The sequence below is a fragment of the Puntigrus tetrazona genome, chromosome 4, assembly GCF_018831695.1.
Source record: "Puntigrus tetrazona isolate hp1 chromosome 4, ASM1883169v1, whole genome shotgun sequence".
NCBI classification, from domain to species: domain Eukaryota; kingdom Metazoa; phylum Chordata; class Actinopteri; order Cypriniformes; family Cyprinidae; genus Puntigrus; species Puntigrus tetrazona.
Genome location: NC_056702.1, coordinates 13,635,037 through 13,651,994, shown reverse-complemented (window position 1 = coordinate 13,651,994; position 16,958 = coordinate 13,635,037). Strand labels below are relative to the sequence as shown.

Here is a 16,958-nt window from a genome sequence, read left to right as displayed (position 1 = left end):
AATTCTACTGTAAAGCAGCTGTCATTGTTCAGTGTTGATTTCGTTCTAAATGTCAAACAACGTAAATTATTACATTTCAAGAACACGTGGAATCCAGTAAACTACATTTTCTGGTCATCCAGCCTGATGTCACAGCAATTTGTATAGCATTTACGAGATGGTCAATTGGTATGACCTGACTAGTACAAATTCATACGATTTCGTACGAATTTCTATAAATGGCCTACTTCTAAGCCTGCCCCTAAACCTACCCATTACTGGTCAAGTCATACAAAAGGTCATAAAAGGTCATACAAATCCATACGAATCGACTTAATGCTCAACTTACTTACTCATAACATATGTACAAATTGGTCATGAGACTGTGTTGGGTCGACAAAACTGGTTCATTAGCTAACATTGGTTAACTAAATCAGTTAACATAAACTAAGAATGAACAATACATTCCAAGGTTTGTTATTCCCAAATAACAACCAGTAAAACTAATAACACAGGCTCATCTAGGTAACTGCCTGCAGTCCGCATTGGGAAGATTTTTTCTTCGTGGAAACAGTTTTTTTAATAAAATATTAAAATTCAGTATTAGGAGTACAATTATTTAACTCATTATGACAACCTGGTATCGCGGACTCCCTCTCTTGTTTCATACAAATGCGTCTGTCTAATTATATACTTTTGTGGCAATAAGTCGTGTAACAAGTGGGATAATGGGTTTAGTGCCTACAGTACTGTAAAGTTCGCAAGTACACAGTAGTTAAAAACACCTAATATAAACGGGGAACGATATAAAAAATGCTCCGATCGCTCTGGATCTGAATCCTCTGTAATCTCTGGGTATTGTATGCTTAAAGCGATTTTTAGGACTTGACTCTGCAGCGAGAGATTCGGTTTTTGTTTAAACTACACTCGGGGGCGTAATTCTCCTTCCACAGCTGGGACATTTTCTACAAGATGCTTGATCTCTAAAAGCAGCAAGAAATTGGAATTCCACTCAATGAGACTCTTAGGAGGGACAGTTTGCTGAAGGTGCAAAATTGCTGCAAGGTCTGAGGCAAATCACACAACACTGTCATCTGAGCGTCTTTCATCCCCCTCCCTCTTGTCTCTCAAATGCACGCACTCTCTTTCTCTCCGCAGGTCTTGTGATGTAGATTTATGTCCCCTGTCGCAGTATTAAAAGATAAAATTCCTCAATGTTGCCCTGCTGTCTGTGCATGCCAGGGACCCTTGCAGATCAATAACCTCTGCATTGATTTAACGCATCGGTGATATAGCTATATATATGTGTATGTGTTTTGAGGGAAAATGGTCTATCTTTGTACTTTTTAGACCAAGTAAGCATTTGAACCAAGAGGTCAAGAGGTGATCCTATATTAGTTATAAGTCTTTCGTTATCTTCAAATCCACAGATCAGAATTCACAGATGAGCGTTTTGCTCTTTGTTCTCACTGAAGTCATCAAAACACGACGTGTCTAAAGTGCGACGCCACTGTAAATATCCCGATTACTGCAAAAAAAAGAGCGAAAGGAACATTCACAATGGCTGCTGGCAGACGACAAGACATAAGCGAACCGAACAGGTAGCGCCGCGTTTGATAGTACGAAAAGTTTCCTTGCATGTAAAGCGGCGTGTTAACTTTGTAATCTCGCTGTGTCGCCAGCATGAGCCACGCAGGTTCATTGTGGGATGTAATTAGCTTCTATTGATTTGAGGGCACATACGACGAGTGATGAAAACCAACTCTGACAACTCCAATTCTGTGCCTGTCGCTTAACGATTGCAGGCAATGACAAACCTAATGCGAGTAACCTCTGATTTGGTGTTGACATTGTGGCCGCGTTAAAACGGTGATTTGGATTTTAGTCTTTTCATTCCCAAGACAAGTGCGAATTAACTTTGTACGTCATCCAAAACATCCACTGACGCTTGCGTTTGCTTCGTCGAGTTGTCTGCTGGCAAGTCATGCTTCTCTTGGCGCGCAGTGCTGATAGAGATAAAGAAGCTACTAAAGTAAGCCCTTGAAGTAACTCAGCATTTTGGCCATTCGGTTAGAAATACTTCGGTAGCTTTTTCGTGTCTTCGCGTAATTCATCATCAAATCTGTAATTTTGACCCATAGAACATATTTTTGGCTATTGCTCAAATATACCTGTGGTTTTGTGATCCAGGGTAACATGTGACCCTGCATAGTGAATAAAAAAATAAAAATAAGACGAGTTAATAGAGAGAAATAAAAATACTCTGTCATACTCTCACATCAGAAGATTTAACTCATATACCTCTTTTACAGTTGAAAACACGTGCTATACCTTGTCATTTTAATGGTTCATTTAGCAAAAAGCTGTCCTTTAATCCACTAGATGTTTTCACTGTCACGGCCTAAAACCTGAACATATTTTACCAATGCCATGATCTAAATCCATTTGCGCCCACTGAGGAATTGATAGAGTGCCGTGCTTCACACAACATAGAAACACAGTTGAAGTTGGAGGGTGTTCATCAGTATTTGGCCAGTTTCCCAATTATCACTCAAAGCAAAGGTGCTTTTTTGAAATGAACTGCTTCAAGAATCCAACAGAGAACCTTGTTAGTTGTCTAACTTCAGGTAAACTTGTTGGGATGTGGGATGTTTCTTCTTACCCAGCCAGATTTATGAAGTGTACAAGCTGTTATCTCATACATTGTCGTATCGCGAAGCTTGACAGCAGGAAAACTCGGTTATGACCTCTCCTTTTAGAAGTGGACTGAAAGTTCTGGTCAGATTTGTCCCAGATTTTCCCACGCTATAGACTTCAAACTCAAAAGCCCATAAGTCATCCCATCCTGTGTCTGTGGGATTCATCTGCCCATCACCCAACATCACTGCATGACCTCACTGACGCTCTGGATCAAATCCCTGCAGCCATGTTCCAACATTTACTGGAAAGTCTTCCTGGTAGAGTGGAAGGTGGAAGCTGTTGTGGCAGCAAAGGGAGGACAAACCCTAAAATTGTATGTGCAACATGTAAAATGATGTGAAATTCAGGTATCCACACACTTTTGGATACAATGATACAATTGAGGCATGGTAGAACATTGGTATTTTCTGCAGTAGATGATCTAAGCTAAATTTAGCTCTGGTCCTAAGTAAATGCATTTAAAGCCCGATTACTTGGAATTTGTTATAGTACTTACAATAACTAGGTAATAACTAGCTAACAACATTGAACCCAGCCTTAATAACTGTAACCCATGTTACCTTATATTATCGATCAGTTTCTTAAGTAAATACACTCTAAGAGCTAAGTTCACATACTGTAAAATAAATTACATCTGGCATTTCGGATGTAATGGTGAGTGGTCCTTTCATAAATCCAAAAATCAGAGTGTTCTGTTAAGTATTGTGGAAGTGGGTTTTCCAAAAATGACCTTTCCCTATAGAGCATTTGGGACAGATGTGCTTTCACACCTTGTTTAATGTTCCTTGACAATAAAGACCTCCTTATCTAATACTGTGAAATTTAAGATATGTACTGTAGATGCAGCTTATTACCCAGTATATTGCTATGTAATTACTATGTTACTACTACAAGAGTATATAACATCTTGGCAACAGAGAAAATGTATCATCATCATTTTTGTGAAACATGCATGGTCATTTTAATTTGATCAATAAAATACCAATCGTTTTATTTAAAATCTTTTGTTTTCACCATATTTTACGAACCTATCAGTAATAAATTACGGGGCTTAACTGATAAAGTCATGTCTTTGGGGTCATTTTTGGGAGACGTCATGCTGTCTGTATTTTAGGCACTATGCCTGCTTCATTTTTAAATCCTAACAAGCTCTTTCAATGCTAGAACGGAGCACTCTTCTAAGGGGATATCCCATGGCAACCAAACTGGCACAAGAATTGTTGCACACAAATTCACACACTGACACACAACTAATACACACGCGTACAAAAAATACCAGACCCCGGCAATCGACTCTTTTTTGGTAGCCTCGGGGTCTCAGTGTGGTAAAGCTGTAATCCTATCAAACAACAAGTCGAAGTTTATTATATGCTGCTCAATACCAGCCACAGGAACACCAGGACACAGAGGGCCGCTCCAGATACATAGCACGAGAGAGAGAAAAAGGGAAACTTTTTGCCCTGGTTGGGACATCGGGTCAGGTTCTGTTGTGAATGAAGGCACAGATCTGTTAAGTCACTTGTGGATACTTTTGAGTTCTCCTCTATCTGGTGACATCTCGACTCACCTGACTACAGAATAAAGACGTCTCAAAAGTAAGTTGTTTTTTTTCCTTTTCTAAAAGTCTGGTAGTTACCGTAAAACTTTAATGACTTGGGAACTCGACAGTCTATTAATTCAAACCTTGCGCAAAAAAGTCGTATTCAATTTTCTCTTAAGCTCGCAGACACTTAAAAGCATTTAAAGGGTGCAAAGGAAATGCCAGAGATTTTTTACATTTTTCTCTGAGAGCCTGAAGCAAACTTGACTCACATTGAAATGCTTACTGTGAATTGCTGTGGTTTAATGGTAACTGTTGCTAAATGTATGATGGCTGTTCGTTAAACGGAAACAATGAGGTATCTGAGAGTGGTTTTGTTATGCGTTAGCATGAGGTGGGAGACTTTCAATGCTGTTAGCCACAAATAAAGTTGATGAATTCATCACATTAGTAAGACATGGATAAGAATTAGTGTCTCCATTAAGTCAGTCTGATAATCGGCACGTCTGTCAGGAAAGTTAATGATTCTTATAAACTGCACTTTGTCTGTAGAACGCAGGTGGTTTAATTGGCTTTAAATAGATTTTACATTGACGAGCAGAGTAAGGGCACTTTTTTTATATGCTTTAAGTATAATATAAAAAAAATAGTATTGGTAGCACTTTAGTTTAGCGATCATTTCTTACTGTTAACTAGTAGCATCTAAAAGTCGTAGTTAATAGTTTAGTAGTAAGAATTGATCCCCAACCTAAAATGTGAGTGCAGTAAAGTGTATTTAGTAAAGAAACAATTAATCTCATAATTTTACACATTAACTGTAAATACGTGATAGCTATCATGTTATAGTTGTTTTATAGCTATGTTCTAACCCATCATTTCATTAGAAACAATATACCACTGTACAATACTAGAATATTACTACATAGTTCTCACCAATTGTATTTCTGCAGAATCGCGATAAAATTCTGAATGCAGTTTTTATTTCTTGTTATTTTTTAAAGTCCATCTGAAGTATTGCGTTCACTCGAAAACATTCAACTCAGTAGCCCTGCTGTCGACAGCTGGACAGCAGTTACTGGGCCGTGGTGGATTATTATCTGACTGGGGTTTGACGGTTGTTCCTGTGATGGGGAAGACTGGCCAGAGCACGGTGGACCTCAACTCACCCTCAGATGTGAAGCAGGCAGTGGCGTTTGAGGACCTGGATCACAACAGTGTTCCCGTAGAAGAGGAAAAGGAGAATAAAATACCAGATAGAGGATCTTGGAAGGGAAAATTTGACTTTCTACTGTCCTGCGTTGGATACGCCATTGGGCTGGGAAACGTGTGGAGGTTCCCATATCTGTGTGGAAAGAATGGTGGAGGTGAGAGAACACAGACAAAGCCGTTAATGTTAGGCTGCTGAGAAGATGCCTGGTTGGATCAATACGCTTTCCGTGTATTTGTCCAAGCTAGGTTCACTGGAAATGCTTGCCTCTAGCCACATTTCTGCGAAACTCAAAAACGTACTAACTGCGCAAGTTTCCGGTTGAAATAAACACTAGAAGCATTAAAACTCCCTAAAACTTTTCATGATGTATGATTCGCAGGTCCACTGTTTTGATTAATAAAGCCAAATTTTCACATTAGTGCTTGAGGAATATTACGGATTGGTGAAGGGGATATTTCCAACGATATATCGACACTTCTCAGATTTTGTAATTATGAGCCATTGCAATACCTATTGTACCTGAAGCAATTTAATACAAACACAGTAATATGTTTCTACATCAATATAACACATAATCTGCGTTTGAGGGCCACTCGCTGTATCTGTACTTGAAATTGCCACAAAACATGCAGTAAGTTACATAATAACTGTGCTGCAGAAATTAATTCAGAGCCACATATTTCGAATGAGCCTGGGTTGCATTTCTCATGAAGGACATTTCCCAGAAAACGCTCCTGTCGATGAATCAATCAATGAATCAATCAGATTTTAGAAGTAGGTTTATGGCTGTGGTTGTGTTTTAAACACCGTTATTGTCTGCATTTGACTTTAGGTAAAGTTAGTTTAGAGTTCCAGATCTAAGAAAAAGATGTAGCTAGAGGAACATGTCTTTCTTGATAAAATACGCTGATGTCATGATACAGAAAGAGTTTGAGCGTGAAAACAAGGAAGTCAAACAAAGTAGTGTTGACCAACTATTGTTCTCTCTAACTACTGAACAAGTTCTGTCTTTTGCGAACTAGCTCGATGATTCAAAAATGATTTGATGTTTTTCAAAATCAAAGTTCTAAGGAATACCGCTCATTCCTTTTAGTACAGTTCGGCTCAGATGGACATATTTGTCATTTACAGTCTCAAACAGAATAATTTAGCTAAATTGCCGGTGACTTATAAACGGAGATATCCCAAATCAATCCACGATTAATGTTTAAAGGCAAACATGTTGAAGATTAGCAGACAGGCTGTCGATTCAGTAAGAGATAAGCTGTTTCCTTTCATAAAAGTCTGCTTAAAATCTGTGAAAATAGTACCCCAGCGTTGCACGCTTTTTTCCTAACCTTGCAGACTCTTTTTAAAGTGGCTCTGATGAGACTGTTTAATGAGAATTTGACAGAAGAGGTGGCGGGAGGTTATCTTTAACCTTTAAACTCTTTTTCTTTTCTTTTTTTGCATAAAAGTCTGAAATCAAAAAACCTTAAGTACATTTTGTATTACACTGTTTTTAGGAGCTTTTCTCATCCCGTACTTCACTACTCTGGTCTTTGCCGGTATCCCGCTGTTTCTTCTGGAGACGTCATTAGGACAGTACACTTCAGTGGGGGGGCTGGGAGTATGGAAATTAATACCCATGATGAAAGGTAAGAAATATGCACACGCACATTAGCTGTTTGGGGACTTCTGAATAAGCCTCACTATATGTTTTCCAACATATATTGCAGTCAGCTTATTTGAGCAGACTGGGTTATATATCATAATAACAGCAACAAAAATAACATAACTGGGTTGAGTATATTATGTTTAATGCTTGAAACATTAAAAAATAATTATTTTTGCAGTTCTGTTTGTTGACAAATAGCACAGAAATGATTTATTTATAGTCTTGATACAGCTTTTTCACAGATGGTATTGCATTTGTTCTACGTGCATGAAACGACATCCAAAAATCTCATAGAAGATCTACAGGTGGAGCTGGGGGAGGTAGAGGGTTTCATAGTGTCATAATATCTCTTCATACTCATAGCATCTCTAGTAACGTACTGCAGTGCTAGCTTACAAGCATGCACAATGCTTGCAAAATCAGCTTTTGTCTTGTAGTAAATGATGCAGTTGCTGTCAGATGGATCCTATCAGCCTGCAGCACCTAGAGTTTCATGACTTGGCGTTTATAAATTTAAAATAAAAATGGATAAAAAAAAGTAGCATGCATTTTGAATGCACGTATACACTTTCGATTTAAGTTTTTTTGTTTTAATTCAAAGATGGTGGCTGCTGTTGGAGGTTGTGTCTGTGTCTAGATTTTTATTTGGATTATTTTTGCAGTATTATCATCTTAGGTTTCATTCTTGTGCTAGGTGTGGGTCTAGCTGCTGTGGTTTTGTCCTTTTGGCTTAACATCTATTACATCATCATCATCGCCTGGGCTCTCTATTACCTCTTCAGCTCTTTTAAAGCAGTAAGTGTCCGCTTTAAACATTACCCGTTATCTACAGTTAAGGAACTCCTCCTTACACACACATAAAAAAAATGTGGGGTATTTGCTGCCATTTTTTGTTCCCTTAATAATTTAATTAACAAAAAGATTTCTTCATTGCAGTCATTGGCCAAATAGCCCACCCACCACCACCATGCGTGTCTTTATGTACCCCAGTGTATTCAACTACACTTGTCTTAGATTTTCAAAGAAGTCTTCTCAGAATGGCTGCCTCTTTCAAGCTCTCTCTTCCTCTCGGTTTCTCTGTATCTCTCTCCGCCTCCTTGACCCCCTTAAACTCTCTGTAGCTCTGTCTTTGCTCTGGAGAGTGCTTTAAAGGCTCCACAGAAATAATAACTGCCTCTGTTTTGTGGAAATCGAACTGCGGTTTCTGCCATGGGAATAAGAGTCCGTCTCTAAAGCAGTGCAGAGGGAATTGGAAACCAAAGAGGCCTTTGTTTTATGAATGCATTGCACTATTATTTTTGCTTTTCATTTGCAATTTGCTCAATTTGTTTTACGCTTTAACTTTGTCCTTCACACGGTGGAGCTTCCCAAAGCACGTAACAAAAAAGTGTGTTAGTGCACTTTTTAATAATGTATGAGTATGTTATGTAAAAAAGTAAGAAGCGCAGTTCCCTGTTAAATACACTTAGGATAGATCACCCAAAAATGTTAATTCTGTTATCTTAATATCATCACTTACACTTAAGTTTGTTTTAATTTCTTAATATTGCAATATCTGCAAGTACAAAAGCTTTTCATTCAATTAAATGCACTTTTTGTATTCTCTCTTTAGGAGTTACCATGGCAAACATGTGATAACCCTTGGAACACTGAACGCTGCTTTTCCAACTACAGTCTGATGGACACCACCAACCTGACCAGTGCTGTCACTGAATTCTGGGAGTAAGTCAACAGAATAGGGATACGAATATTTTAGTCAAATATTTAATGATAATGTAAGTTGAAGTCCATTTGAACCAACGCTGTCTCACTGTACGTATTTAATGAGTTGGCAAATTTGTGGCTAATTTTGTATGATTTGTCTAAAACAACAGGTATGTTTAGTTCAGGTGTAGGTTCATTGCTTTGGTGCAACCTGTGTTGTTAAAAGCGCTATATAAATAAAAATGATTGATTGATTGATTGATTGATTGATTTAGGGATGGGGTTAGGTGTAGGTCATGACAATTGGCCATGACAAATGACAACTCCTAAAAGACTGGGGTCGTACGAGTTAAGCATTTGTAAAATATGCACGAATTGCCTTGAGATCGGGCCGGTTGCGCCAATTTTCCCGTCCGAGCTGGTAAAAGCACTTGGAGATGTTTGATTCCATTGGGAATATTTTTCTAAACTATTTCAACAACTGCACAAGTTACATGAAAATAATTGTTTGCTTTATAGGAGGAACATGCATCAGTTAACAAACGGTTTGGAGGAACCAGGGGAATTGCGTTGGCCGCTGGTCGGAACATTAGCGCTGTCTTGGATTCTCGTCTATTTCTCAATCTGGAAAGGAGTGGAGTGGACAGGAAAGGTGCGACCGGCCGTTTTCTTTCTACTCCTCATCGAACACCCCAGAAATGTTTCTGCCATTTCCTGCCAAAACGTGTACTGCACAGACATATCATTTTCGCTTTCGTTTCATTTATGCAATCAGTTACTTTTGGATTCTTTTTGTTCTACCATTTCCGGACAATCTCAGAGGGAAAAGAAACAGAAACACTAGTTGATGTGAGACAACCGGTGTGTTTCTCTCCTGCCTTTATTTAGCATATTATGCGTTATTATTCCAAATTCATTTGGTAACATAAGCGGTGCGGAAATTTCACAGTTTAAGCACTATGATGAGTCGCCTACAGCCCAGTCTTGACATTAAATTGTAGGCAATTTTAATTCTTTAATTATTATTATTTTTTTCCTCCGGCCAGAAAGGAAAATTTCTCTCTTTATCTGCCCTTTCTCCGAGGATAATTGCATTTTAATGTGATCCTTGCAACGGGGCAAGAAGAAATAGATTTTCTGGCAGTTTATAACCTTGATGGACATCGCTAATTAAGGGCAATCGTTATCCTACACAGCAAAACCATGTTCCTAACAGTAGAAGTTAATAATGTTGTCCTCTACGCTTACTTTGAAATGATTTACTCTACAACTCTCTCTCATTCTTTTCATTTATCTCTCGTCCTCATTAGGTGGTGTATTTCTCGGCCACGTATCCGTACTTCATGCTCTTTATTCTGTTTTTCCGTGGAGTCACCCTCCCTGGAGCGATAGACGGCGTCCTCTTCTATGTCACCCCAGACTTCAATAAGCTTTCGAAATCCGAGGTAAAATTACAAATGCTTGTGACATTTTAAATGGATGTAAATCATTTAAGAACATTTGCAAAAACCTGATAACTAAACTATAGTAGCAATGCCGCTAACTCATAGAAACATATAAAACCCACTTTTTTTTTATCGATGACGCTGAATACTGATATGCTATAAAATGGTAAGTATGCTTGTAAATGGACACTGTTCTATAACTTGTCAAGCTACACTTTTAATAGTTTGCTAAAATATTTGAACATGCATGTTACTACAGCTAATAATGACATCCCGCTTTGACGTTTTTGGTTATTATCAATGTTTATTACTTCATGTTTCTTCTCAGGTGTGGTTGGATGCCGCCACGCAGATCTTCTTCTCTTATGGTCTGGGTTTAGGTTCTCTTATTGCTCTGGGCAGCTACAACTCCTACAACAATAACGTCTACAAGTAAGAACTACTAGTTTCTGTCCAAAAATCTGATGCGCGAGACTGTCTAATTCTGAAAATTCTGTTGAGTTTACTACTGTTTTCCTGTGCCTCAGTTGATCTGATTCTTGTTCCTTCTATAGAGATTCTGTCATTGTGTGCTGTATAAACTCCTGCACTAGTATGTTTGCTGGGATTGTCATATTTTCCATCGTGGGGTTCATGTCGCACATCACAAAGAGACCCATTGAAGAACTGGCTGCTTCAGGTCATTTTGTCTCTCAGACATTATCAAATTTCATTGTTGCAAACCCTTGTGAAAAAGATGTACTTTCACTTACTGGAAATAATGCTCTTTTTTCTGCAATACTTCAACTGGATATCCCTTAATTGCATATAAAATACAACTACGTCAGCATTTTATGTATATATATTAATATTAAATGCAATTTATGTAGAACTTTGTGCCAGTTTTACTAACAGCTAGCGCCAGCGCAACCGTCTTTGGGCATTAAAATTGGAGAATTTTCCCTTTTATACGCAAAATTTATGGAAGAAAAGTATACAGATGAATCAAGCACCAAAATTAACCAATGCATGATAGAAGTGAGATTATTTTTCAACACATATTAATTTATTTAGAAAGAAGTTTATACAAAACTAAATTATTTGCTTTTGGAAATTTTTTTTTACCCACAATAGGACTTCTAAACCTTATTTTTAAGCCCCTATTCTTTTTTTAGCTTAATGTTATTTCATCTTGTTTATTCGCTACTTAGCTAATTTGTGCTGCATTTGGTATATTGCGTTGGTCGATGTGTAAATGAGACATTGCGTTCGTGTTTTTTCATTTTTGCATTGTTTCTAATTTCACAGACATAAATGTTCACACCCCTCGGCACTGTTTTGGACTGTTTTAAACTGGCCCTTAAAGTACATCTTAATATATAATATCATAACTACTGTTTTTGAAGTGTACTGCTGAATGTGCATCATGCATTTAATTGCTGCGATGATGAATTAGCACTTTATGTAATATTGAATGAAACATTTGTTGAAATTATATGTAAAGTAGGCCTACTTTATGTGCTTTATATAGCACTTCAGTCAACAAATCTAATCAAAAAAGAAAACTTAAAATGTCGAATTTAAAAGGTACATTAACTAAAGTAATATTATAGTGATATGTTAAAAGCATTCATCTTGACATTTATGATTAATGGTTTAATATCAGGTCCTGGTTTGGCATTTCTGGCCTATCCGCAAGCAGTCACGCAGCTTCCCATGTCTTCTCTCTGGGCTATACTCTTCTTCTCGATGCTCATGATGCTGGGATTGGACAGTCAGGTATTGCACATTGTTGAAAAAACCCTCGGCGAATTGAATTATTAATCAGATTTTTATTTTACAATCTATTTGAACAGTGTGAATTATTGTTTGTAGTGGCTGACGTGGTGCCTCACGAGACTGTGGAGTTATTGATAGAGCTTGTATTGAACCCACGGTACTCCTCTAATGGTGCCGCGTTTAGCGGCGTCGCGCCATTATTCTTCTATAGATTTCAGAGCGTAATGATTTTTTAATGATTGAAACTAAACAAGTGATAAATTATTCATGCGGCGTTAACTTTAGCTTTTGTTGTGATGGGTAGGTGAAAGTAAAAGCCGAGGAAGATCACAAGAGAATTTGGCACGTTACAATGGGCCTAAGATGTTAGAGAACACGTGAAAACAGCTATTTGTTAGGCGTATTAAAAATAAGTGCTCCAGCTGCAACACCATCTGTCTTAGACGAGATGTGAACAGTAATGTAGTTTTAGGGTTATTTTTATTCATTCATTCATATATATATGCTATACCCTAGTTCTAAATTCTTTTTATTTTACACTTTTAATGACAGTTTTGTACAGTGGAAGGCTTCATAACCGCTCTAATGGATGAATATCCCACAGTCCTAAGGAAGAGAAAGAAACTCTTCATCCTCATGGTCTGTATTATATCCTTCATCATCGGTTTCTCCAACATCACCCAGGTAAGATGCCTGAAAACCTGTTTTATTGCATGGGATGATTGAAGAAGAAGAAAGTAATGTGTGTGGGTGTGTGCTTTTTGTTTTAGGGTGGTTTATATGTGTTCAAATTGTTTGACTACTACTCGGCCAGTGGAATGTGTCTCCTGTTTCTGGTCTTTTTTGAGACAATCTCCATTTCCTGGTTTTACGGTACATCTGCTATACTATAAACATATTTGAGATGAGGAGACAAATACATATAATGTGAAAATGGTGTGAAGTATCTAAAATCTGAACAGTTCGAGCCTACCTTCATCCAGTAATGATTTGTTCTCTAGTGTTAAATGTTTTTTTGCCTTGCATTAATACAGTAGTTTATAAAGTGTCTAGTTACAAAACTGGTTACAATAATGCACTCACCATGGCATGAAAATGTAAAGAAAAAAAAATCTCCGTTTTTAGGTGCAGAGAAATTCTATAAAAATATTGAAGACATGATTGGTTATCGGCCTTGTAGCTTTTGGAAATATTGCTGGACTTACTTTACTCCAATAATCTGTTTGGTAAGTACTTCAGCTGCGAATTTTGAGATAACACTTTGTTGAGATACAACATATTGTTATTGTTAAAATGGTGGCACTTAATTTTACAGTACAGTGTACTTACACAAGAAAGCATTGGTAATATAAGGTAACTATATGGGGTTGGGTTTGGGGGTAGGTTCAGGGTTATTAGTTATTGTAATTACTATAAGAGGTACATAGTCTGTACATGAGGAACAAGACTGTAAGATAAAGTGCGGTAACAAAATGCGGTATCAAAATGTCATTCAATTTGGTAAAAAAACCCAAAAACAATTGATTGTACAGTTAAAAACTCAAGGACCCAGTGAACTTGATTTGACTTGTGTTTTCTGCTTGTAGAGTGTTTTCACTTTCAGTGCCATAGAAATGACTCCTCTGACACTAGGAAAGTATGTGTACCCGACCTGGGGTCAGGGCATCGGCTGGCTAATGTCCCTCTCTTCCATGGTTTTGATACCTGCATACATTATCTATATGTTCTTCACCACCAAAGGCAGTATCCGACAGGCAAGAGCAAATTTATTGTTTCAGATTTGTATTCATATTCGTGTTTATTTGGTCACTCGCTTCCTTCTAAACCCTCCTCATAAAAACTTTACGCTTCCTTCCAAACCTTGTAGCTCCTGCCTTCATTTCTTCTGAGCTTCCAAACATACCTCTGAAGTTGAAATGCAGCTCCAAAGCTCCTTCCTTGCTAACCCGCATATTCCTGCCTTCCTTCTGAGCAAACATATTCCCAAATGAACATATTTTATACTGAACCTAATGCTCTCTTTCCTTCTTTCCTCTGAGCAAACTTACAAACAAACCTCTTTACACTCTTAAAAATAACGGTGCTTAAAAGGTTCTTCACAGCGATGCCATAGGAGAACCATTCTTGGTTCCAATAAAGAACCATTCAGTTAAAAGGATTATATCTTACCTTTTTATAATCTGAAAAACATCCTTTCGGATTCTTCAGGTGTTAAAGGTTCTCTATGGAACCAGAAGTGTCTTCTATGGCATTGTGAAGCACACTTTGTAATTTTTTTTTTCTTCTCAGCGTTGGCATAAGATGACCACGGAGCTCACAACATCGGAAAACAATGATCCTACACAACAACGCACACATATAGGAAGTACGGATGAAGCTTCTGTCTGACATCTTTTCTGTACAATGGCAATTAAGAGACCAGGGGTGAAATACCTTTCCTCCATTCCATTCTGTTTGAGAGCCTACAGATGGAAGCAGATTACGCACATGTTCATCTGACTGTTTTTCTCCCATTTTATGTTACTTTATTTCACGCCGTCTGATGTTGCATCATGTAATATGAGGAGGCTGCAGTACCTGTGTCTTTCTTCAGTGGAGAAAGCAATTCCAGTCACAGCGATAATTTCAGTTATCAGTATAAATGTAGATGCAACCCAGGCAGTTGACTGCAAGATCTACATAACTGTTGCTGTGTTAAATTTCTCACAGTATTTACCTCTGTTTAGTGGCCTGTTTCTGGTCACCATTTATGTGCAAAATAACTACAGGAAATCTTGGCCAGTTTTTGTTTTAAATTAGCATTTTAGATTAACAAATTAGTTAAATGTATAAGAGATATGGCATATTTTTAAAACACAATTTCTTTTGGTTTCACCATTTTAATCACCTTTTGCCTTTACTAACTCGTTTTATATGGCCCTGCGTTCTGACAAATTTTGAATTACAGCTATTAAAGTCTTTAAATAATATGATGTGATAAAGATTCATGCGTAATAATCGTAAATGAAATAGAAAAGTTCTGTGTAAATTAGATTTAGAAAAACTATAAAATAGCAGCTTCACAAAAGTAAGAGGTTAAGATTGCATAAAAAAATAAATATGAGGTATCATATAAGTCTAAATCTATTACTTAATACATCATAAAAATATCTAAATGTATTTTCTGTGAAGTTTTTAGGATTTTTGCATCAGTTGTGGGATGCCAGTATTGCTTTCATTCAAATTCAAAACAAAAAGATGTTTTAAATTTGTTATATTATTTACTTTATAGTATTCATGTTAAAATTGTAAGAACTAAGTGACGCTAATGGACATAACTCTTTATAAGTATGTCTGTAAATATTTGTCGTTAGTATATTTAAGTACTGTAATTAATTGTATTTACATGTAGTGTATAATATAACAGGCAATGTGATACAGCAGGCAACGTATTTAATTTGAAATGAATTAATACACGGCTATGGGAAACAACAGTCCGTAAAGTCCAACTCTTGGGCCCCGTTTACACCAGTGCTTTTTAATTTTACAACTGCATTTTAGAATGAAAACGTTTCCGCTGCGTTTCCGAAACGATCTCCGTTAACATTACACAACCTAAAACGCAAGTCACATGACCATTCAAGCGCGTACCACCATGGATATGTATATGTAGATGCCCTATAATTTAAATCGTAGATGTGTCTGGATGCATAGAACGGATGTGGAATCTACTAACACATATCTATGGGCACAACAACAAGCATGATGTTATTTGTTTACACGGTCGTCAAGGATACGCAGAAAGAATGTGGGCAGCCACGCCATTTAAAAGCGTCCGTTTTGCCTTTTACACAACCCTGGTGTTTTCGAACTAAAACGGGGTTGAGGCACGTTTTCAAAGGTCTCTGTTTTTGAGGGTGGAAAACCCTGGAGTATTGTAAATGATAGGCGTAACTGTAAAAGTTTAAACTAAAACCCACTAGTGTAAATGGGGCCTCAGCGATTTCAGTCAACAATACATTTTTCCTTTTCTTTTAAACGCTTGAGCAAAATTAGACATGGCTTTGAAGGCCTGGCAGCATATTTATTTATTTATTATTTTTAATGTTGACTTTTTACCTGTTGAAACAGGACGCTTGGATGGGACATATCGAAGGGTTCGTCGCTTTCATAGACATGATCATAAACATGAATTAAAACTAAATGATTAGTTCTTTAAGTTTGTTTTTCCCTCATAGCCTCTTTTCAATTTGTGTCAAATTAAATATGCCATCTGTTCTGAGTGTCTTTGTGATGTGTTACCAAAGCTACAAAAAGGACGCTTATTTTGACGATTGTATTTGTTTTTATCCTCACTAGGTGTATTGGTGATTGGTTTCAAATTCAATAAAGGCAAAAACTGAAATAATCCAAACAAGAAACATGAAGTGTATGTTCAACTTTCTGGTTCACCGATGTATTAAAAGTAATAAAATCTGCGTCATCTGGAGGGAAGCATATGTTGAGCTTTATTTACCTTTCAGCATTCGTAGTGCCTTCCAAAACATTTTAAATGTTTTGGAAGCCTTGGCCCATTGGACCATATTCACATATGGCTTCCTTATTAGTTGGCAACTGCAGATGGCACAGAGGATTGCGTTTATCGACAGTGGTTTCTGGAAGTATTCCTGAGCCCATTTAGTAATATCAATGACAGGATCACGCTGATGTGAAAGATGCAGTATCGTCTGAAGGCCCAAAGGCCAAGGGTATCCATCAAGTTCTACAGCTTTGTCCTTTAGGCACAGATATTTCTCCAGCTCCTTTGAATCTTTGGATGATGTCACGCAATGTAGATGATGAAATTTGCAAAACCTTTGCAATCCGAAATGAAGAAACATTGTTTTTTTCCACATTCTTTTATGCACTCTTTTCCTCTCTGTAAGACATCCTTTTTATAGCTAATCATGTGTCTGGTGTCAATTAGTTTATTGCTAGATGTTCTCC

At 37.4% G+C, this 16,958-nt stretch overlaps 1 protein-coding gene across 1 annotated transcript; it reads left to right on the top strand.

Annotated features, from left to right (window-relative positions):
• The first annotated feature begins 3,945 nt into the window (after positions 1–3,945).
• On the top strand, positions 3,946–16,382 carry slc6a1l (solute carrier family 6 member 1, like). The gene is made up of 15 exons (XM_043237996.1): positions 3,946–4,274; positions 5,221–5,583; positions 6,935–7,066; positions 7,781–7,881; positions 8,699–8,808; positions 9,310–9,442; positions 10,101–10,235; positions 10,564–10,667; positions 10,790–10,914; positions 11,881–11,993; positions 12,546–12,677; positions 12,764–12,866; positions 13,119–13,219; positions 13,580–13,747; positions 14,283–16,382. The coding sequence occupies exons 2-15, from the start codon at positions 5,346–5,348 to the stop codon at positions 14,379–14,381; spliced, it is 1,794 nt and encodes a 597-aa protein (XP_043093931.1). The 5' UTR covers positions 3,946–4,274; positions 5,221–5,345; the 3' UTR covers positions 14,382–16,382.
• Positions 16,383–16,958: the final 576 nt, after the last annotated feature.